Source organism: Hyperolius riggenbachi, chromosome 3 (assembly GCF_040937935.1).
Source record: "Hyperolius riggenbachi isolate aHypRig1 chromosome 3, aHypRig1.pri, whole genome shotgun sequence".
In the NCBI taxonomy this organism is placed as follows: domain Eukaryota; kingdom Metazoa; phylum Chordata; class Amphibia; order Anura; family Hyperoliidae; genus Hyperolius; species Hyperolius riggenbachi.
The window spans coordinates 407,673,235-407,697,415 of record NC_090648.1 but is presented as its reverse complement, the minus strand read 5'-3'; the positions used below and the strand labels follow the sequence as shown (position 1 = coordinate 407,697,415).

General features: G+C 44.9%; 1 protein-coding gene across 1 annotated transcript in view; it reads right to left on the bottom strand.

Moving 5' to 3' along the window:
- TGFBI (transforming growth factor beta induced) overlaps positions 1-19,759 on the bottom strand; it is a 198,124-nt gene extending 178,365 nt beyond the window's left edge. The window contains exons 1-2 of the mRNA XM_068277429.1: positions 19,584-19,759; positions 18,481-18,579 (exon numbers count right to left, since the gene is read on the bottom strand). Coding sequence (XP_068133530.1) covers positions 18,481-18,579; positions 19,584-19,702 — 218 coding nt within the window. The 5' untranslated portion in view covers positions 19,703-19,759. The remainder of the gene's footprint in view (positions 1-18,480; positions 18,580-19,583) is intronic.
- Positions 19,760-24,181: the final 4,422 nt, after the last annotated feature.

The following is a 24,181-nucleotide window of genomic DNA, read 5'->3' as shown; positions in this document are numbered from 1 at the left end:
CACTTGGAGTTGCTTGTGTTTGGCTGACAGTGTGTCTTGTCAAACAATTTGAATAGCCAGGTTTTCACTTTTCACTACAGATGGCTGGAACCTCCGATTTTAGGTTTGCGAACCTCAAATGCGAACTTCCGCAAAAGTTTGGATTCGCGCAAACTTCCCAAACCGCAATAGACTTTAATGGGGAGGCGAACTTTGAAAACTACAAACATTTATGCTGGCCACAAAAGTGATGGAAAAGATGTTTCAAGGGGTCTAACCCCTGGAGAGGGGCATGGTGGAGTGGGATACACGCTAAAAGTCCCGGGGAAAAAAAAAATAAGGATTTGACGCACAGCAGCGTTTTAAGGGCATAAATCACATTGCATGCTAAATTGGAGGCCTAAAGTGCTTTAAAACATCTTGCATGTGTATACATCAATCAGGTAGTGTAATTAGTGTACTGCTTCACACTGAAAGACAAACAGTTGTTTGTGTAGTGATGGCCATGCTGGACTGTGCGCACCATGGTGAGAGTGCAGGCGATAGCGGTTTTCAAGCCCATATGGTCACCGGGCTGAGGTAGCTCAATGATAGAACAACAGTGACTGTCCAGCTGATCAAATTTGGTCTGTCCACAATGAAGCAACGACCTTATTATCTGGTGTGTCCCCCCCCCCCCAACACACTCATATAGCCGGCGGTCATTGCTTCATTGTGATACGCAAGCCCCTTCACCGTGGCAAAGTAACGCTCACGAAGGAGAAGTGACACATGTACATGCCTATTGTTTTGTTGTTGCAGCCCCAATGCAGCCAGAAAAATTAGGCAGGCATGTACACACACCAGAAAAAAATTGTCATTGGGGTTGTTAGCAGCCGCTGTTAGTAGCGGCCTTAAAAATTCAGGAATCCACCTGAAATCCTGGACATGTGGGTGGTGGCGGAGAAGGCAGTCAAGCGGCCTGCAGGCAGTCACATGGCATGCAGGCAGAGATGCTGTGTGCGGGGACTGACTTAGTCTTTGGACGGGCAGTAGCCCTCCAGGATCCATGCCTCATTCATTTTGATAAAGGTGAGGTACTGAACACTTTTTTGACTTAGGCGACTTCTCTTCTCAGTGACAATGCCTTCAGCTGCGCTGAAGGTCCTATCTGACAGGACGCTGGAGGCAGGGAAAGACAGAAGTTGGATGGCAAATTGGGACAGCTCTGGCCACAGGTCAAGCCTGCGCACCCAGTAGTCCAGGGGTTCATCGCTGTTGTCTACATCCGCAGTTAAGGCCAGGTAGTCGGCTACCTGCCGCTCGAGGCATTGGTGGAGGGTGGATCCGGAAGGGCTAAGGCAAGGCGTTTGACTCAGTGGCGTACCTAGGGCATTTGGCACCCGGTGCTGGGTATTAAAAGACACCCCCCCTAAAAAATGGGTGTGGCCACAACCTGCGGTGTGCTTCGTGGCAAAAATGGGTGTGGTCATGACCGGGTGAGGGCGGAGCTAACTGTAATTTAAAGTATTAGCTAGTATAGTTGCCCCGGTATAGCTAGTATAGTTGCCCCCAGTATAGCTAGTAGTTTCCCCCAGTATAGCTGCCCCCAGTGAAGCTAGTATAGTTGCCCCCAGTGAAACTAGTTGCCCCCAATGAAGTTAGTATAGCTGCCCCCAAGTATAGCTGGTATAGTTGCCCCCAGTATAGCTAGTATAGTTGCCCCCAGTATAGCTAGTATAGCTGCCCCCAGTATAGCTAGTTTAGTTGCCCCCAGTATAGCTAGTTTAGTTGGCCCCAGTATAGCTGGTATAGTTGCCCCCCAGTATAGCTGGTATAGTTGCCCCCAGTATAGCTGGTATAGTTGCCCCCAGTATAGCTGGTATAGTTGCCCCCAGTATAGCTGGTATAGTTGCCCCCAGTATAGCTGGTATAGTTGCCCCAGTATAGCTGGTATAGTTGCCCACCAGTATAGCTAGTTTAGTTGCCCCCAGTATAGCTAGTATAGCTTCCCCCAGTATAGCTAGTATAGCTGCCCCAGTATAGCTAGTATAGTTGCCCCCAGTATAGCTAGTATAGCTGCCCCCGGTATAGCTAGTATAGTTGCCCCCAGTATAGCTAGTATAGTTGCCCCCAGTATAGCTGGTATAGTTGCCCCCAGTATAGCTAGTATAGCTGCCCCCCAGTATAGCTAGTTTAGTTGCCTCCAGTATAGCTAGTTTAGTTGCCCCCAGTATAGCTGCCCCCAGTATAGCTAGTATAGCTGCCCCCAGTATAGTTTGCCTCAGTATAGCTTGTATAGCTGCCCCCAGTATAGCTTGTATAGCTGCCCCCAGTATAGCTAGTATAGTTGCCCCCAGTATAGCTAGCATAGCTGCCCCCAATATAGCTAGTATAGCTGCCCCAATATAGCTAGTTTAGTTGACCCCAGTATAGCTAGTTTAGTTGCCCCCAGTATAGCTAGTACAGTTGCCCCCAGTATAGCTAGTACAGTTGCCCCCAGTATAGATGCCCCAGGTGGGGGGAAGCAGCGCTAGAAGGAGGAGCAGTGGGGGCAGCGGTGGGGAGGGGGGAAATATCCCCCCCCTCCCTCACCTGGGACCCCTCCTTCTGCCTCTCTCCCCCTCCATAGATTAGTGGTGGCAAGTGCGGGCTCGGCGGCGGGGAGACATGCGCAGAATTACTCACCACTTCCGCGTTCCAAGTGCTGGCAGCTTCATGTCGTCACAGATCTCCGCCTTCAATGCCGCCCACTGTGCTTCCGCTAATCAGGCAGAAGGAGGGGTCCCAGGTGAGGGAGGGGGGGGGGATATTTCCCCCCTCCCCAGCGCTGCCCCCACTGCCCCTCCTTCTAGCGCTGCTTCCCCCTCCTGCTCTGCTGCTGTGGGGCGTCGTGGCGACACCCCCCTAGCTGTCTGTCACCCGGTGCGCCACGCCCCCCTGCACCCTACAGTAGGAACGCCACTGGTTTGACTAAAGAATGTCGGCATGTCCAACATCACCATGAGATTGCTGGAGCATCCTGTCCTTGCCTGCGTGGACATAGGAGAAGGATTACTGGCAGTAGCACCTTTATTCCGTTGTGCTGTGACATCACGCTTAAACGCATTGTAAAGCATACTTGCCAGCTTGTTGTGCAAGTGCTGCATCCTTTCTGCCTTCTGGTGAGGCCTGCCTTCTGGTGAGTCAAGCGGCCTGCAGGCAGTCACACGGCATGCAGGCAGAGATGCTGTGTGCACTGTCACACACAGGTATCATGAACAGGTATGCAGTGACTGGTATATAACACTGCGTGCTGTCATGCAGGTGCAGTGAACAGGTATGCAGTGACTGGTATTACAAATGTGCAGCTGTCACACACACACAGGTACCGTGAACAGGTATGCAGTGACTGGTATATAATATAACACTGCGTGCTGTCACACAGGTGCACTGAACAGGTATGCAGTGACTGGTATATAATATAACACAGTGTGCTGTCACTATACAAAAATCTATTAACCCTTCACACACTCGCATGCAAATGTTCAAACAAATGCATTCACAGATTCACTCATCTAGGCACAACTGTTATCCCTACAGCTAAGTTAAAAGCCAGGATTTTAGTTCACAGAAGAATGCATTCTTATGCTTAGTCACCTATACTGCGCAGAAGTACCCAGGTAAACATAGGTGTCCTAACTCTGGCCCTGTAACATGCATAGTGCAGACATGCAAACACATTCATTGCATCAAACCTATCAATGGATTAGGAGCACACATCCTGACGTCCTCTCCTGGGACAGACAGTGCATCTTACCAATCGCACAAAGGAGCTAACGTTCTGTGTCCATGTGCACCATGCACATACACCAGCATAAGCTGTGTGCATGCTGACAAACACATACAGGGGAAGGAGGGAGTGCACTGAATTAGACCCTAGCCACAGGGGTCAGTGACAAGAAAAAAAATGCGAGTGTGCGAAGGGTTAATAGATTTTTGCTGTTTTCTAGCCACACCCCCTTCAGCACCTCCCTTTCCTTAATAACTTATTTAATGTCCTAACTAGAGGCGATGTGCCTGGATATATGTATTTTTTTCCTGTCACTATACAATGTGCAGCTGTCACACACACAGGTACCGTGAACAGGTATGCAGTGACTGGTATTACAAATGTGCATCTGTCACACACGGGCAATCTAAAGGTAGGCACTGAATGTGCTGGGCCTGGCAGTGGCACAGTAGGAATTTGCAAGGGCCAGCTGCGACTGACAGGGCTGTATATGCAAGTGTCAGTAGGCCACAAAAAAAAAAAAAAAAAAAAAAACAGATCACAAGAACAACATTAGCTCTCAAAAGAGCTGCTGTGGGGTGCTTTTTAGCAATTAGTATCAGCAAGGAGAAAGCTAGCAAGCCTAACAAGAGCCTAACTAAGCTTTACCTAATCTGTGCAGCAACCTCTCTCCCTTCTCTCACTACCTACGCAGCACACAGAGTGAGGAAATGGCCAACGCTCCTGCTTTTATACAGGGGGGGGGGGGAGGCTCCAGGAGGAAGTGTAGCCTGATTGGCTACCATGTGTCTGCTGACTGTGATGTAGAGGGTCAAAGTTTTAGGTGGCGGGTCGAACTCGCATATAATTCTTGGTTCACCACGAACCACCGATGTTCGCGCAAATCGGTTCGCTGGCGGACCGTTCATGCCATCTCTAGTTTTCACAGATAGAGCTCTTCACATGTACCTTTGACAAAACAGACAGGGTCAATTAGCCTTGTTACAGTTACCTACAAAGGAAATGCACAGCAGGGGGGGGGGGGGGGGGGGCTATTCAAAATCTAGGATCCCATAGACATTCTGACACCAGCTTCAGAATGGGAACAGCACATACCCAGTCATTTTTTGGTAAGATTTTAGTAGAATGCCACTGATTATCTCTACGATAACACATTCAAGCACAGATTAAATTGTGCATGTGTTAAGGTATTGTGGAAGTTTATAACTCTTTCCAAATCGGAGATATTAATTTTAGTGAAACTAATTGGGCTAAACTATTAGTCTTTGGTCTCTATGGAACCACCTGGATCCACTGTGTATAAATATGTTATCAGCATAAATATGGCATTTATCGTTTTTGAATTACAGCATTCCACAATGTAAACCTAAAATCTCCCTCCAAAGAGGCGAACTGAGATTGGTTTGTAAACCGGAGGGGGCAGGCTTCATCCCACCGCAAAACTACTGTCCCTTTAATTTGCTGATGGGCTTCTGCAGACTATTTATAATGCAGGTGCTGCTTAGAAGTGAGTTCTTACCTATTCAGTGTTTTTTTTTCCTATGCTTGTGAAAGGAGGTTTTATGGGAAATATTTTTAGTAATGGGAGCAGTTATGTATGGTCCCCCCATGTGGTGAGAGCATTTTGTGGTGGGCTGTCTGCACTGCTTCTGCACCTACTTGGGGTGTAGTTTGCACAGCGTGGTTACGGGTGATTTGAGTGCCACGGGACCCTGCCTGTTTTGCACACCTCTGTGGTAGTGTATTTGTAGTTAAGCAGTGGTGTAGCAATATAGCAATGCAGAGGTTGTGAACGAACCTTGAGTTTGATTAGCACTTGCTGAGCGCTTGTAAAAAAAACCAAAAAAAAAAACCGCTCCCATTCACTTCTATTACAATTGCGGTAAAAATCGTGAAAAAACGTTTTCCGTGTCCGCGATCACAGCAATCCCGGTGATTTTAATGAAAGTGAATAAGAACGATTTTTTAACAAGTGCTTAGCAAACGCTAATCAAACGCAAGCGCTCACAAAATAGTGTGGATCTGGCCTAACAGTGTGAAAAAGCAGTAGGAACAAAAATTTCACAGTAGCCCAGCATTTTGAAAAATGCCATAAAGAAATAAGAGACTATTTGAAATGGGAAATCTTACACATAGGCGATCTGAGCCAATTCACATTTTTCTTGTGATACTGATTTATTGACCATAGGGAAGTGATCAGGGGGGGGGAAACGGGTGGGGGTGATAAGGGGAATCTTGGATTTCATGAAATATTTGCAGTTTAAATGCTTCCATCTACCTGCCCCAACTTATCCATATTTAAATGACCACTCTCAATGAAAATTGTAACATTTAAAATGCATACATATAAATTGTACATTTCTTTCAGAGCAAAATGGAGTTTAAAAATACTTTTTCCCCCCAATTTTGGGCTAGTCGATTTTCCTATGGGAGATACTCAGTTTTACCTTTACACTTTACAAAAGCACTTCCTAGAAAGAATTAATACAAAGATGCTGGTCAGCCTCCCTATTCATTTGTACACTATTTTGGCAATTAGACTGAGCAACTGCAACTCTGTAAGTACTTTTGTAAATATAAAAATACCAGAGAATCCCCATAAGGAGATAGACTTGTCTAAAACCTGTTAGATTTTCACTGCCTACTATAAGTGACAAATATGTAGGGAAAACGTAATTTTTAGTGCATTATACTCTTGGAGAAATTTACATTTTATATACTGTATATGGATTTTTAATGTTACACTTTTTTGTGATATTTGTCCTTTAAAGGATACTGAGTCAGCAACTTACATACCTGATATTTAACTCTTTCAGGCAGAGAAAGAAAAAAAAGGAACACAGCATAGTTATTTGTGTGCTAGGCACTGTACATACCCATGTCTACCTCATCATGTCACATGTCGCTTCAGGTATCCTTTAATTGCTTGCATGAGAAAGTGATAAGTGGGACCTCATGTAAATCACTATGATAGGCCAACTTTCTATACTTGAAGTCCATACTAAAGTGATGTTGAGAAATTGTTATACCACAATCTGCATGCTAATTTGAAATAGTAAATCATAAGTTCTGAGTCCTTTATTAATTTTCTCCCTTAGTTTATTTCTGCTTCCATTTTTTCCACTTTATGGGATGTCAACACTATGTACAGTAGCTTGGAACATTTTGTGAGATGTCTGTCTGAAAAGTAAACTCTGCTATCTTGAGTAATTCTAGTAATAGAAAATTAGTTTCTTATCACTAGGAAGATAACACTGAGAAAAGGAGTTAACTTCTGCACAGAACTTTTAGGAAAGCTAATCTGGACCTCTGTTTAATAAACATGCTGTTATCTTGTTTGAAAAGATTTGTTCTATGGCCAGCTGCACTTTACAACTAATGGTGCAAAAACTTGAAGATAAACACAAAGAATTCAGAAAAAAAAAGATCCTGGTATTCACTTATATATTCAAAATGACAAATCTGTATGTGAGAAAACGCGGAAAAGCCGCCGCGTGCGCTCAGAGTAAGGCGGCTGTTTCCGCGTCCAACGCGGCGGTCTGCAAGCGTGGGCTTACATCTGCTAGTATGGCTGAACACGGAGAAACCGCCGCATGATTTGATAGCGGTGTGGCGGATTCCGCGTCCAGCACGGCGGGTGATGCGCAAGACATGTCTGGTGTGGCTGGGACTGATAGTCCACACAAGTTCAGAAGGACGCGCGCGCGCGTTGAGAGGCAGAACTTTTATGACAGCCAGAAGGGAGTCAGCTGACCAAGCCGGTCAGCTGACGATTGTACCAGTTCCGATTGGTCCAGCACTTAGGGGAGGCGCTGGAGAACGCTGGGCTATATATACTGCGTGCTGGTCATTCACTGGTTGTCTGCCGTTGCGATCACTACGTAGAAGCACTCAGACCTTATTGTCAGAATCTGTGTTATCATTTTGTTATACTTCAGACTAGTCCCAGGGTGTTGATGATCAAGGACCTCACACCCAAGATTAGGAATCTGGGTTATCATTCTGTTATATCTCAGACTAGTTCCAGGGTGTTGATGATCAAGGACCTCACACCCAAGATTAGGAATCTGTTATTATTTTGTTATACCTCAGACTAGTTATTATTATTATTATTATTATTATTATTATTTATTGTATTTATAAAGCGCCAACATATTACGCAGCGCTGAACAATAAATATATACAATGATACAAGGATGACATACATAGGGTTATACACATAGAACAAAGTTATACATACAAATTGTACAAAATACATGATCATGCAATATGGGCTGGTTAGGTAGGCCCAGTAATACAAGTACAGGCTGTCATAGGACAGGAGCACATGATCCTGTAGATTACACTAGGGAGTGGAGGACCCTGCCAGAGGCTTACAATCTAAAGGGAGGGGTGGAAACACTAGGGGGGGCAGGGTGTTGATGATCAAGGACCTCACACCTCAGATTAGGGACTTGTGTTACCATTCTGTTATACTTCAGACTAGTTCCAGGGTGTTGATGATCACGGAGCTCACACCCAAGACTAGGCATTGTTTATTATCTGTTATGACCTTCTGCTTTCCTGACCACTCATCTGTTCACTGATTTGGTTCTTCGCTATATTTGATACTCTGTTGCCAAACCCTGCTTGCCTTAGGATTACCAAATCAGCTTCCTGTCTTTGTACCTTGTACAGTATGTCAGTGTGTTGCCGACCTGGCTTGTCCGACCTTGAGAGCTATCTCCCCATTTAAGAGATAGTTCACAGATCAGTCAGTGGCATCCTTCTCTTGGTGTCACTCACGCTCTGGTCCTTCCCTCTCCCAGTCTGACTCCTCCCCGTGGTAGAGTCTCAGGCTGCTGAAAGGTACTACTCCAGCAGTATTCCTTACTGCCTTGTACCTGTCCTCCTGGTATTGTTCTCAAAGTATTACTGTTTCACCAAACACTCATATCTCTCAGGTGTCCAGAGGTTAGTATATCTGATTATCGGTGATACTGCAGACCATCAATAATCGGGTATATGTCTGTATTCTTGGTGATACTGCAGATCACCAATAATCAGACCCTCTCTGTGTTACACCGATCGTTACACTGTAATGACAATTTTAACACATATTCCACAAAAGCGTTATAAGACCAAGACAATGGTGCAAAAATGTGCAGAAAACGTAATACTAAGTATATAGAGGTATTTTTTTTAACCTGACTGAATTTCTTTTTTAAGTGCAATGGAAACAGGAAAATAATGCTATCCACAGTTTTTCAAAGATTCTTAACGTCAATTGTAAGGGTTCTCATGGGCTTTAAGCTATGTACACAGAAGTAATTGCTTATCCTTATTCCTCTGAACTATCTTTTCTTCAGTCAGCACTTCCTTCACCTCACTGATTGAAATTCCACACATGCCCTATGTGTTACTCCATCCCAAAGTCACCTCATCACTGTTATCCCACAGATTAATAAAGCAAGCCAGTATGTAAGATGTGTTCTTTAGATATAGGCTTCTTGGTGTTATACTGTAGTAATATATCATTTAAAATATTTGCTTACATTGTAGTTATTATCCAGCAAAGAAAATGCTTGTTTTTTATCTTCATTTTTCAAATAGCAGAATATTAAAGATTTCAGTGTATTGTAACACTAATTGAAATGAAGACTGCTTTTATAAAGTGCAGTTTATGAATTTATTTAGACATTGCACTGAAACATTCCTCCTCATACAGATTCTTATAAAGAAGGTAACAAAGAGACAAGGCAGAACAAGAAGCAATAAATACAATACTGAAGAAGAGTTACATACCATATATACTCGAATACAAGTCAACCTCATATATAAGTCAACCCCAATATTTGACCCTCTTAAGCAGGAATTTTTTATTGACTCACGTATAAGTTTACCCAGCAAAGTTAACGGCTGCTCTTGGGGATTAAGATTTAACAGCTGCACTTGGGGTCCAGGAGGGGTTAATGACTGCACTGCATTCAGTATTGCAGTCATTAACTCCACCTGTCCCTTAAGTGCAGCCAATAACTCCTCTGGCCCCCCAAGTGCAGCAATTATTCACGTCCCTTCCTGCAGCCCAGTATTTTCTCCCTGCTCCTTTCCTTGTTAATTGTTTTGGCTAAGACTTTTAGACCTGTGCTTCCTTGGCATTTCCTTTATGAAGAAAGTGTCAATTGCTGCAAATGGGAATGTCACTAATTGTACACACATTACTTAGTGTGCACAGTGTTACCCATGACTCATGTATAAGTCGACCCCTATACTTTGATTTATTGAGTCAGACCTAAAGTTCTAGACTTATACTCGAGTACATACAGTAGTTATAATAAAGTTTGGTTATAAAAAGATATTCCTCCAACAAGTTCAACAAAGGAAAAAAAAGATCACTGTCCTGAACATGCACATATCCAGTTGATCCTGCGGAAGGCAAAAAAAAACCTTTACAGGCTTGAGCCAATTAGCCTTAAAAAGGGGGAGAATTCCTTCCAAACTCCAGGCAGCAGTCAAATAAATCCCTGGATCAACTCTGCCAGAAATGTCCTAGTAATTATAGCCATGGGTGTTTTTCAATGCAAGGAAAGCATCCAAGCACTCTTTAAATGCAGATATATTGCCATAACTACTTCCTGTGGTAGAATATTCCACATTTTAACTAACAACTTTGTTTACTTGTTTACTATAAAGAACCCCTTTTTAAATAGATGGCAAAAACGTATTTCTTCCACAAGCAGATCATGTCCCCTTGCCTTTTGCACAAGCCTAAGGACAAAAAGTTTATCTGTCAAGCTATTCTATGGTAATAAGGTCACCTCTCAGTCATCTTTTTCCCCAAGCTAAATAAGCCCAGTTTGTCCAACATCTCTTGATAGAGACTTTCCGTTCCTTAATTTAGTTGCTCATCTTTCCACCTGTTCTAGAAGGTCAGCATTACTAAGGAGTGTGAAGAGACTCAGAATTTCAGGCAGTTGCACACACACTCACCTTTTCTGAATTCCAGACGCTGCAGGTCCTGTTTGCCTTCTTTGCAGAGCCGGGACAAGGTCCTCCAGCACCCAAGGCTGAGACACCAAAGTGCGCCCCTCCATCCCTGCCACCCGAGCCATCAAACACTGATTGCTATTAGACTAAGAGGCGCCACAGGGCCCACAACCTCCAACACCTTAATATCTAGTTATCTGGCTTGCAGTCAGTGCCATGTATCCCCTTTTCTTATTTCTTTCTGCTTCAAACACAATTAGGAATGACAGCTGAATGAATTCTGTGCCCCCTCCTACACTGCGCCCTGAGGCTGGAGCCTCTCCAGCCTATACCTCGGCCCGGCCCTGCTTCTCTGTAATGTCAGGGCTCTGCCCTTCCTGTTTCTCCATTTGGGCTCTAGTGCCCAATCAAGAAGTAGGGAGTGAAGAGCAGCAGCACTACAGAAAAGGCAGATGGGACCTGCTAGCACCTGGAACTCGAAAAAGGTTAGTTTCTGTGCACATAATAAACTACTGAATTTGGCACAGGTACTGAAACAAAATTATTATATTTTTCTGAACAGTTTGTGTATTTTCTACCAGGCTTGAATTGATGCCTGATGGAACTGGGCCAGAAAAGATGATGCACAGTACTTTGATAAGAGCACTGCTTAATTTATGTCATATTAATCATTACGTTGACATGCTGGTACAAGATTCACGTTAAATTCATATTTAAATTAAAAACAAAAATAATTTTAAAGATGATACAACAAAATAGCAAATGAGTCCAACTAAAATGCTGTCAGTCAAGAACTGTACATCAGAACTTACAGTAGATGGAAATATTTTAGTCGACTATTACTAATTTTTGGTCAAAACACCGACTTGTTAGTCAATAGAGATGGCCTGAACGGTTCGCCGGCTAACGGTTCCTGGCAAACTTCCGGGATTCGCGAACGCGGAGAACCGCGAACTTTACCGGAAGTTTGATTCGTCCCTATAGTGCATCATGAGGGTCAACTTTGACCCTCTACATCACAGTCAGCAGGCACATTGTAGCCAATCAGGCTACACTCCCTCCTGGAGGCCCTTATAAAAAGCAGGCAGCGTCAGGCGTTTCACTCACTCGTGTGCCAGCAGTAATTAGAGAAGGGAAAGCTGCTGTAGACTCTCATAGGGAAAGATTAGTTAGGGCTCTTGTAGGCTTCTTAGCTGGCTCCTTGCTGAATCTTATTGCTAAAAAAGCACCCCTCAACAGCTCTTTTGAAAGCTAATCTTGTTCTTGTGATCTATTTTTTTTGTTCCACTGACACTTGTGTTGCATAGACAGCCTTGGTAATTCCTATTGTGTGTGCACCACTGCCAGGCTCAGCACATTCAGTGACTACCTGTGTGTGTGCCAGGTGCACATTGTAATACCCATCCCTACATATACCTACCTACCTGTTCACAGTGCACCCACCTACCTATGTGAGCTGAGCGCACGCAGTGTCACTGTGCCTGTCCGGTACCTGTCTGTGTGTGACAGGTGCACATTGTAATACCCACTGCATATACCTACCTGTTGTTCACTGTGCACCCACCCACCTACGTGAGTGCACGCAGTGTGATATACCACTCCGTGCATACCTGTTAACTGCACCTGTGTGACTACACATTGTATTAGTCAAGTTAGTACATACCTTTCACTTCATCCCCCTCCCCCCCGATATGGACAAATTGGACAAAACAGGTAGAGGTAGAGGTAGAGGCAGACGCAGAGGAAGGCCACCCAGCAGGTCTGTGTGAAGTCGTGTTGATGTGATTTCGTGCAGCCCTGGGCCAAAGTACAGTGCTCAGAAGAAGGCACGTCCCATCAACTCCTAAGATTGTAAGGACATGGTTGACTATTTCACACAGAACACCTCATGTTCTGCAGCCACCAGCACTACTACAAGCACCACAGCCGCTGCATTTGACACTTTGCAGGAGTTAATTGGTGGGGAATTAACTGATTCACAGCCATTATTGTTACAACCAGATGAATGCGCTAAGCAAGTTACTCCACCTCATATGTCTGAGTTAGGGTGCAACCTACGTAATGTGGACGTAATGTGTGAGGATGAGCTAATGATGAAGTACCTGCTGTTGGTGCAGTTTTGGAAGTGTCTGAGGCAAGCAAAGCTGGGCAGGATGATTATGATGATGACAATGATACGGATACCACGTGGGATCCTAAGAGAAAAGATGACCAAAGGGACAGTTCAGAAGGGGAGCCAGGGAGGAGTAGGAGGAGACGAGTTGCTGAAAGAAGCAGGGGGAGCTTGTCATCAGAAACAGCTGGTGGCAGTGTCCTGGGCCAGCCAACATGTCCTTCAACGTCACCTGCTGATGCCACCATAGTGCCATCACCCCAGGGGGCTCAGCGGTTTGGACATTTTATAGTGTGTTATCCATAGATCAGAGCAATGCCATCTGTTCTCTCTGCCTCCAAAAATTGAGCCGTGGAAACACCCACGTAGGGACAACTGTCTTATGAAAGCACCTGCAGAAAAGGCACAAACTGCAATGGGAAGAGCACCTGAGCAAAAGCAGCACACAAAAGAAAAGCCAACCTCCTTCTCCTCTTCCTCCTTCAGGTGCAGCATCTTCAGCGGCTTTCTCCCTTCACAGCCACCCTCCTCCACTGTACCTCTGCCCTTGAGTGGTTCCTGCTCCTCTGCCCACAGCAGCCAGGCGTCCGTGAAGGAAATCTTTGAGTGGAAGAAGCCAATTTCTGCCAGTCACCCCCTTGCCCAACGTCTGACAGCTGGCTTGGCGGAACTGTTAGCTCGCCAGCTGTTATCATACCAGCTTGTGGACTCTGAGGCCTTCCGTAAATTTGTGGCCATTGGGACACCGCAGTGGAAGATACCAGGCTGCAATTATTTCTCTAAAAAGGCGATACCCAAACTGTACCGTGAAGTTGAGAGGCAATTGGTGTCATCTCTGGCACACAGTATTGGGTCAAGGATCCACCTGACCATGGATGCCTGGTCTGCCAAGCACGGTCAGGGCAGGTACATTACTTACACAGCCCATTGGGTCAACCTGGTGACTGATGGCAAGCAGGGAGTACGTGGCTGTGCAGCGGACCAACTTGTGACACCTCCACGGCTTCCAGGCAGGCCTCCTGCCACCTCCTCTCCTTCTCCTCCTACTACATCGTCTTCGCTATCGTCATCCTCCTCCTCCTTGGCTGAGGGGCAGTTCAACTCTACTTGTGCTGCGATCTCCTCTCCAGCTACACAGCCCCATCTCCCCAGGGCCTTTGTTGCATGCCAGGTACGACGGTGTCACAGCATCTTAGACGTGTCTTGCCTTAAAGCGGAGAGTCACACTGGACCAGATCCTCTGGCTGCTCTTCACAAACAGGTGGATCAGTGGCTGACCCCGCACCAGCTGGAGATCGGCAATGTGGTGTGTGACAACGGCAGCAATCTCATTTCCGCTTTGAATTTGGGAAAGCTGACACATGTACCCTGCATGGCACATGTGCTGAATCTAGTCATTCAAATATTTGTGTCAAAGTACCCAGGCTTAGAGGACGTCCTAAAGCAGGCCAGGAAGTTGTGTGGGCATTTCAGACGGTCTTACACGGCCATGGCACGCTTTGCGGACATTCAGCGGAGAAACAACTTGCCGGAAAAATGTTATCTAACCCATTAAATAATAATTTTCCAAGACATAAGGCGTAGTAAATAATTGATTACAGTAGTGCCATATATAATTGGAGACGGACATCTGCAATGAAGATATAGATATTCTGCAAAAAATAGATACATTTAATATCTATAGAGGAAGTAGCGAGTTAGAGTTACAAGTTCCTTTAGACCTGTAACCAACAGAGACGGTTCCCATGCCAGTGTCATGATCACAAATGGCCAACAGGTCATCAAATTAATTAATGAACACTTTTTTTAAATACATCTATTGGAGAAACTGTTAAAGGATATGGTACCAAATGTATAACTACAAATCATGTCCTCCCCTGCTAAATTTGGATGCCCCCTAACATTCATACCCCTAACATTCATACCCCTTTCCTCTCTTTCTCTGGGTACGCTGGTTTTCCCCTATTCATATCAAGGTTGGTCACAATGCCTGCTGTGGAGGTGCAAAGTCTGTTTTAGAAGGAGGGAAGGAAGCAAGTTGTGATATCCCTCTTCCCAACAACCCTGAATTTTACAATTTATCAATGAAAATTGAGTTTATCAACTAAACTAAGAGGGTATTGGGGTAGGAGCACTGCGGGACCAAAGCATTACAGTGTATCAAGCAGTACTACACTGATAAATTCCTGCTGAAATATATTGAAACTTAGATTGCCTCGGAGGTAGGGAATTAAACACTATCTAATTGAATTACAATCAGATAGAGATCAATCAGCTCAGGTCATAATTAAATATTTATGGATAGCTTAAAGGACCACTATTAGGACCACTATTGTGAGAATTGTAAAATTTAAAATACATATGAAGACATACAAATAAGAAGTGTGTTACATAACATGAGTTGTAAATTACTTTTCTCCTATGTTGCCATCACTTACAGTAGGTAGTAGAAATCTGACAGAACTGACATGTTTTTGACTAGCCCATCTCCTCATGGGGGATTCTCAGGGTTTTGTTTAGTTTCAAAAGCACTTAGTAAGTGGCAGTTGCTCTCTCCAACTGCCCAAAAAAAGTATGCACCGAGCAGGGAGGTTGGCCAGCATCATTGTATAAATCATTTTCAGGGAATGTCTTTATAAAGAATAAAAGCCTTGCTGAAAATCCCCCATGAAAAGATGGACTAGTTCAAAACCTGTCGGTTCTGTCAGATTTTGACTACCTACTGTAAGTGACAGCACCATAGGAGAACAGTAGTCAATGGCTCATTTTACTCTGGGAGAACATACTTCTTATTTGTATACTGTATATACATGTATTTTAAATTTTATAATTTTTTGCGATAGCGTAGTAAAAAAAGATAAAGCCTAGCACTGAACCTGTAGGAGACAGTAAAGGTATATTTGAGCAAACTTTAGCTGAATAAATTTGACCCTGATGGTATTCATGTTTGTGTGATACAGATTTTAATTTCAGCCATTTAAAGGCCACATCCCTTTCTAAATCTTTGTTGTGAGTGGGTGAAATCCCCAAGACTAGCATAGGGATGCAGCACTATCATTTAAATAGGGAGGAAATTACAGCAGAGAAACTATACACCTGTAAACCTAACTTCTGTTGTGTGTGTAAAATATTTAAATGGTTACAAAGGAATTGTATAACCAATATATAGTAGAGAATAACCTAGTAATGCAAAAACTTTGTGTGTTTATGATAGAAAGTGTTTGTCTAACTAACATGTTCAGTATTATGAAATATCTTATCTTAAATATCAATACTAATGTATTATGCCTTAACTTTGCAAAACCATTTAATACTGTACCTCACAATAGTTAGGTGTAGAAATTGGCCATGCAAACCTGGGTAGAATGTTAGCTGACAGGTAAAGAATCAGCATAATGGAAGACACTGGGTAGTTATATGCAATGTATATTTGAAATGAACTATAACTAAAATCAAGGGGCAACGCTAATAGTGGCATTGCTCATTCAAAATATTTGGGGCCCATGTCTCCTGTTATTTGGGGGAAACAGATTGCCTAAGTATGCTGCTTTGGAGCTGCACACTGCCTTATGGTTCTTTGGGGGCTCGGCTACACATAGCCTAATTATGTTGTTTGGTTGTTTGGGGGTACACGCTGCCCAACTGTTATTTGCGAGTATAAACTACTGGAAGGATAGAAGTAGAGTGAGACCAAACAGCTGCAACAATAGAGGATAGATTGCAACTAGTCCTGGGGGAGTTAAGATACCAGTATCACTTTGCTTCTCTGCAGGTGTGAGTAGGGGATAAGGGAAAGGGATCACACATTGAAGCCCCCCATAATATGGGTAGTAATGATGATGGTTGGATGAACCCTGCTGCCACAGGGGAGAATGGGAGGACATGAAGAATGGGACACCATCACAGTTTTGCTGAGCGACTCCATGATTTGTACTGATGCCCCATGCGCTAGCAATGGTTTCAAATGTGGACGAAGGAGCACTGAAACGTGTGTACCCAGACCTGCACCCTGGTACTAAAATGTGTCACAGTCCAGAAAAACTGCTGTTTAGCTATAGGCGGTCTTTATCAAGCTGCTCAAGTCAAACCATAATCACAGTGCACACCATCAACAGTTATGAAACCTAACATCACACCCAACATGGGGCGGGTGATTGCTAGCACAAAGCCAATCACCTAACCTTGCTCACCTCCTCCTTTGCTGTTGAATAATTGACTCTTTGTGCCCAGTGCTACAGCTCTGAAGTTCTCCCCCTGCTCTAAGCAACAAGGCATTTAACCCTTTTCACACACACACACACACACACACACACACACACACACACACACACACACACACACACACACACACACACACACACACACACACACATTTTATTCCCCCCACTTCATTACCCACTTCATTGCACACTGAGAATGGAGGGCAGATCACAAAACAAAAACTCTGTTGAGCTATAGTTGCAGTGCTGACCACAAATAATTAACTTTATAGCAGTACAGAGAGACAGTGGGTAGGGTGATGTCCATGCACACAAGGAAAGACTGACTTCCGCCCACTCCCATCTCCTTTCTGACTACCTTATGTGAGTAATAAAGGGTTAAGGGAAACGGTTTCAGGTGGCTCATAGACTTGCATTTCATGCAGATGAACAGGGTGTAGCACTGGCACAAGAAGACAGAATTGCAAACTCAGTTAGCCAGTTAATTAAACAAAATTAATAATGAAAAAATGGTTAATGTAATACATAAAGTTGTGTGCATTGCACATTTTTATCTGTACCACACAATATGCACACACACAAAAAAAAAAACACCAAAAAAAAAAACAAAAAAAAAACAGGAGCCTGAACTAGGGCTATGGCACTGCAAAGTACATTTGATTGACATCTAGGCTTTTTGTCCACACTTCACCCTAAGGAAAAACTTTGATTTCAAAAGATGAAGTTGTACTGTGTGTTCATGATGGTCAGATGCATGAGCTAGTTGTTTATTTCTTTATTTCTTTTTTTCACTTTTTCACACAGTGTATCTATAATCAAACATGAAGGAACACATTCCTCATTTCAACAGACTGCATCTGATAGTCTTATGTTCAAGACAAGTCTGTATTCTGTGAGTAATGCAAACCACTGAAATTTTACAGTGGTTTAATTGTACTATCTGAACATTTTCTGTAAGGTTACATGAAGGGAAAGCCCTGCATGCCTATTTTATTCATATGCACACTCTAACTTGGCTTTTATGACATAAATTGTGTTAGTGGTTTGACTGGGAGTGAAATTTTTAGCATTAGCATGGTGTTTGCGGTCACTGTACTTCCACAGATGCAATCCAAATAACCTAACAGCCAGCAGTCAGAAAACAGTAGCACTGACAACTCTCCCCCCCCCCCCTCCTCCTCTCCCCCCAGCCCCCTTTCCCATCACAGATCAAATAAGCTATTACATAGAGCAGTGATCTGGCTCTCCAGCTGTTAAGGAACTACAAGTGCTACAATGCATTTGCCTCTATGAATCATGACTGTGGCTGTAGCAGTATGACAGAACCCATTACACAAAAGTTGGGATCAGAAATATAGCACACAGAGCTCTTGTCTAAGTGGTTCACACAAGTAGTCTGATTGCTCAAAAATAACTGATAGTTTGTGCTGTTATTCTACGATATGACTTACGTTGATTTGCCGCATATCTTTCTCTGGTACCACTGTTTGCAGTTTGTGTAGTATTGCTTGCTAGAGCCCAGGATCTTTTGCACTGCACACACATTGGGGCTTGCAAATAAAAAGCAGACACATATTCAGCATTAACTAACAATAATAACTATAAATGTATATATCACACAATAAAAATCACCAGCAAGTAACAAATGTGTACAAAAGCTATCCTGTTAGCATCTCTGTTCTCTTTAAAGTGTCGGTCATCTCAGCGCAGCATGCACGTCCACTAAATGTGCTGCTCCAGCGCACTCATGTCAGTTCAGGATCTGCTAGAGCATCACTACAAACCCATTGTGCTGAGGTGTCTGGCACTGGAATTACTCTGTCCAAAGTCAGCCAGCATATGCATTTGAGTAGTAGATTGTGAAACCCATCTCTGTGGATCAGAAAACTTCTGGATGATGCCCAATAGATTTGCAGCCAGGTGAAGTGTCTGAGTTCAGTTCCCACCAGGGTCCTAATCTGTTAGATTTTGCTTGCTTTTCCAATATTAGAGAGGATCTATTCCTGGTGTACCAAATTCCTCTAGTCCTACAACTTAGTTCCCGTTTTGATTAGCTCTCAACATTAGTAGAAGCATAAGTGTTTAAGTACAGTGAAAGTGAGTGATGAGACCTGTTCAATGTGCTAAGTATGTAAAAGAAAATTCTTCTTCTAATTCTTCTAAAATACCAGTATGTATGTCTCTGTCAAGAAAATCTATCTCTGTACTCAGCAGCATTTAAAAGGAACTATTTAACATCACAGAAATTGGTACTATAACACATTTAAGTGTTTGCTATTTATGTGAGTATCCAACATAAAACCAGTGTTTGTGCAGCAATACAAATATAACTGCAAAGTAAAAGAACCCCTGTGAAAAAATGTATTCTTAATATAACAACAGACAGTAAATTTATCTACTTTCTATAAAGATTTCAAGATTTTATACTGTACAAATCCACTTACTTGACCATACAATGCAAGCATGGAAAATTATACAATTTAATTACTGGGATTTCTGCAGTGAAGCAATTATTTACAAAACTCACTTAACTGAAAAGTAAAATAGTTCTTACCCATGTTGCCTGCCTCTAATCCTGCTGTGCTGCAAGACTTGTTGGTATGGGTACCTTGCTGAAGTTACCAATGTGACCAGCAATGTAAGAGTCAAGGCAAGCAGCACAATGCGATTCATTCTGAGAGGGATAAGTGCAGGTTGCAAACTCCCACAGCTCTGAACTAAAAGCCAGGAAACATAAACTGTGCTGTGTTAAATAGACCGAGAGCTGGAATGGGTGGAGAAAACAAGCTACTGCTGCAATCTGAGCCTGACTTTCCAGGCTGATTCTTCTGGGAATATGTAACCTCTTGGCTGTGTATTTGAAGAAGTTTAAGAGATTCAGAAGGTACAATTATTAGGACTTGCCTGTGCTCTCTGGTATTATCTCTTTCATACAAAATGTAGCCATCATTTCAGTCATTCAATTGCACACTGCTATGTGTATTTATAACTGAAGTCACCTGAACATTTGGAATAACAGTTTAAAAAGTTTCCCTTTGCCTAGTTTAATATATACCTTTAATTTTGGAAGTATTAGATATATGATTGTAGCTATGTCACTGCACTTTTAGCATCAAAAAAAGGTTGAGTGCTTAAAGGGAACCAGAGACGAAGCACCCATTTCCACTATCACGAATTTGCATGCATTTTTCGCATGTAAATTCGCATAGCAATACAAGTGAATGGGACTGTTTCCACTTGTCAGGATTCCTTTGCATTTTTCTGTGCAGAAAAAATTCGCATGGCAGAGCCATCAGAATTTGCATACCGCATACCGCTATGCGAATCGCATACAATGTGTTTAATAGGAAATTCGCATGCAGTTTGGGTAGTTTCATGCGAATTTTCATGCAAATTCGCATAGAAACAATGGAAAATCACACCGGCACTGCCATGGTTAAATTCGCATTCATTGTCATCCATGCGAATTCGCATGTGAATTCGCATGAAAATTCGTATAGACCCATATGCGAAATTCGCATCCGCATGCAAATTTTTACCGCGCCGATTCGCACCGCACAAGTGGAAATGCAGCCTCACCATGCTCTCTGTTTCATCCTCACTGCTAAAAGTGTCTGTTATCAGCTGTGATAAGAATCCCGGACTGAGCATTCAGTCTGGCTTTGCAGGAAATAATTATAGCTGAGTCATTATAGCAGAGCCACAAGGGGGCAGGCTTGGGCTTGAAAAGACAGAGAAGACAGACTCAGCTATAATCTTTCCGTCTTTCCGTAGCAAAGCTAGACTGAGTGCTCAGTCAGGGATTCTTATCAGAGGTGATAACAGTCAGATTAAACAGAGAACAATGAAACAAAGAGCAGATTAGGTGTTTGCTGTCATGTTCCCACTGATTTATAAGGTAAAATACAAGAGGGTGCTTCATCTCTGGTTCTCTTTAATACCAGTGATGCTCGGGTGTCTTGATCCACAAATTCGGTGACCACGGCCGTTGCCCAGAAAAAAATCCGCCTCCGGCGTGATTGGATCCGGATTTCAATACACGTCCACGGCACGATGCGGATTTTTGTCAGTGAATGACGCGATCACGGCCAGATCCACGGCCGGATCCGGATTTTCTTTAACGTTAATAGCAAAGCCCCCATACATGCTACAATCCCGCAAATTGCATGCATTATCAAAGTGATAAGGGGCTACAACTTCAACAGAAAGCATTCCAAAAATATTTTTTTTTTTTTGAGAAAATGGATTTTAAAGTGAAATCAACACTTGAAATGGGGCTATTAATTGGTAATAAGTGGTTTTAAACAGGGAAATACACGTTAAGCAATCACAGAGGTGAAGGTTAGTTCCAATGGCACTTGGCGGTGATGGTACCACTGGAGGAGGATGAGTGGCTGACTGACGCCAAAAAGGCCCAGAGAGGTTTTTGTAATTTGTTGGGGGTTTTTTTGCAGCGATTAGCAATGACATAACAGCAGAGTTGTCAGTGGACCTGGGCAGTGTGAACGCAGACTTTAGTAGCGAATGAGTCAGGAGGTCAAAGCGGCCGGTCAGTTCGGCAGCACAGAAGGACCATGGCAACTCACTGGTAGTAGCACAGAGTGATAGTGCTGCCCCAAAAATGAGATGCGTCCCGTGACCCGGCAGAGTGAACGCAGAGTAGTACTAGTAGTGACTGAGTCAGGAGGACAAAGCGGATGGTCAGTTCAGCAGCACAGAAGGACCGTGGCAAGTTAGTAGTACCACAGTGTAATAGTGCTGCCCCAAACATTAGATGCGCCCGGTGACCTGGGCATAGTGAACGCAGAGTAGTAGTAGTAGCGACTGAGTCAGGAGGACAAAGCAGACGGTAAGTTCAAAGGCAAGGCAGGCATGGTTAACACATTGCAGCAGCTACTTCATGTCCCCCTGTGTCTGACAATAGGGGCCAGGAACTCACCTTCCACCCAAGCCTGGTTGATTTTCAGGAAGGTGAGTTTGTCCACATTGGCGTGGGAGAGCCGAGAGCGCTTCTCGGTGACCACACCACCGGCCGCACTGAAGCATCTCTCAGAGAGGACACTGGAAGGGGGGCAGGACAAGAGTTTGAGGGCGTACTGGGCAAGCTCCCTCTAGATGCCCAGTCTCTTGACCCAGTACTCCAAGGGGTCCACGGGGCTGTTGGTGTCATTGAGCCCGTTGAATGACCCCATGTAGTCAGCCACCATGCTGGTTATTCGCTGCTGGTGCTGGTTGGAAGTGGATGCTGTGGCTGGCCCCTCTGCTGTGGGCTGCTGCACTGCATACAGGCTCTTGCTTAGGTTCTTCAGATCTCCGGGGCGCCAGTTGCTGCTGCTGCTGCTGGTAGTTGTTGTGTTGCTGGTGGCGATGTCAGGCACCTGTTGCTGGGTTGGCAGAGCAGTTACAGTGGGGGTGGAAGGCTGGGGGAATGCTTCCAGTAGTCTGCGCACAAGGGCCTCCTGCAACTCCCTTGTGCGTTGCTCGGTGGTGGATGGCTTGATGAAGTCTCCCAGCTTCCCCTTCAGACGTGGGTCCAGCATCAATGTGATCCAGATGTCCTCCCTTGAACGCATCTGGATCACCCGGGGGTCCCTGCGAAGGCAGCACAACATGTGCACACCCATGGGAAACAAGTGGGCCTTGGCAGCAAGATCTTCATCGTCCTCGTCGTTGTCCCATATCCCATGCCTGTCCTCTTCCTGTGCCGTGTCGTCCTCCCCAAGCTGCCATCCCCGTACAATGCCTGCAGCGCTCTACTCCTCCTCCTCATCATCATCATCATCATTCAGGTTAGGGACCTCCAACTCCTCCACTACCCATGAGCCCTCCTGTGCTGCCATCTGGTCATTTTCCAGCTGCCTCAGGGCTTCCTCCCCATGGTCAATTAAATTGCCCATTGTCTGCTCCAGCAGACAAACCATGGGCACCCACTGACACACAGAGGCCCGCTCCTCGCTGACCATCTTGGTTGCCTCCAGGAAGAGATTCAGCATCAGGCATATTTGCTGCATCAGTGTCCACTGATTTGCAGTGATGATGGGGACTTGCTGGTTGCTGGGGACACTTGGGTCTAGCATGTAGGCCCTAAGAGCCAGCCTGTGCTGACACAGCCGCTCCACCATGGCCAGAGTTGAATTCCACTGAGTTGGCATGTCAATAATCAGGCGGTGTGGCTTGCCATATTGCTGTTGTAAGGTGGACAGGAGTACAGAGGAAGTGGCTGAGAGGTGGAAAAAGAGTACCACCGCTTGGGCATCTTGCAGCAGGTTGCTCATCCCCTTGTAGGTGCGCAGGAATCGCTGCACCACAAGATTCAGCACGTGGGCCAAGCAGGGGATGTGCTGGAGGTTTCCCTGCTGCACTGCGGCAACCAGGTTGGCCCCGTTGTCGGCTGCCACATACCCCACTTCCAGGCCTCTGGGGGTCAGCCACCTCCGCTCCTGCTTCCTGAGGGCGGCCAGGATGTTGGCAGCTGTAAGCCTCTCCTTCCCCAGGGTCACCAATTTTAACAGCACTTGGCAGTGTTGAGGCTTGGCGCTGCTGCTGCCGAGGCGGGCTTGCTTTCCGAGTGTTGAGGGTGTGGGATGAGAGGAGCCTGCTGCATCCCCCCTGATCCCGCGTGGTGGCACCACTAACTGGGCTGCTGCGCTCTTGTCCTCCCTCACTTCCACCAGTGTCACCCAGTGGGTCTTAAAGGACAGATAGCGACCTGTCCCAAATCGGCTACTCCACGAGTCCATGGTGACGTGGATCCGCTCGAGCGAATGGGCCACATTTTCCACCACAAACTTGTGGAGTGCTGGGTTGGGGTTCCTGCTGAAATAGTGGTGACTGGGGATTTGCCACTCGGGGATGCCAAATTGGAGCAGCGTCCGCATATCGCTCCCCTCCTGCACCAGGAAGTAGGGAAGAAGCTGTGATGCCATGGTCCGGGCCAGCAAGCCATTTAGTTTGCAGATCCGCATGTGGCTTAGAGGCAGAGGCTTGGTCAGACCCTGAAAGGTGTCGCTCAGCAGGGTCTGACGACGATGGGATGCAGGGGAGACAGAAGAGAGACGACTGGCTGCTAGCCTCAATGTCTGTGTCCGGAGTAGCCGAGGTGGATGAGCGCTTACGTGCTAGTACTGCTGCTGCGGCGGGGGATTCACGACC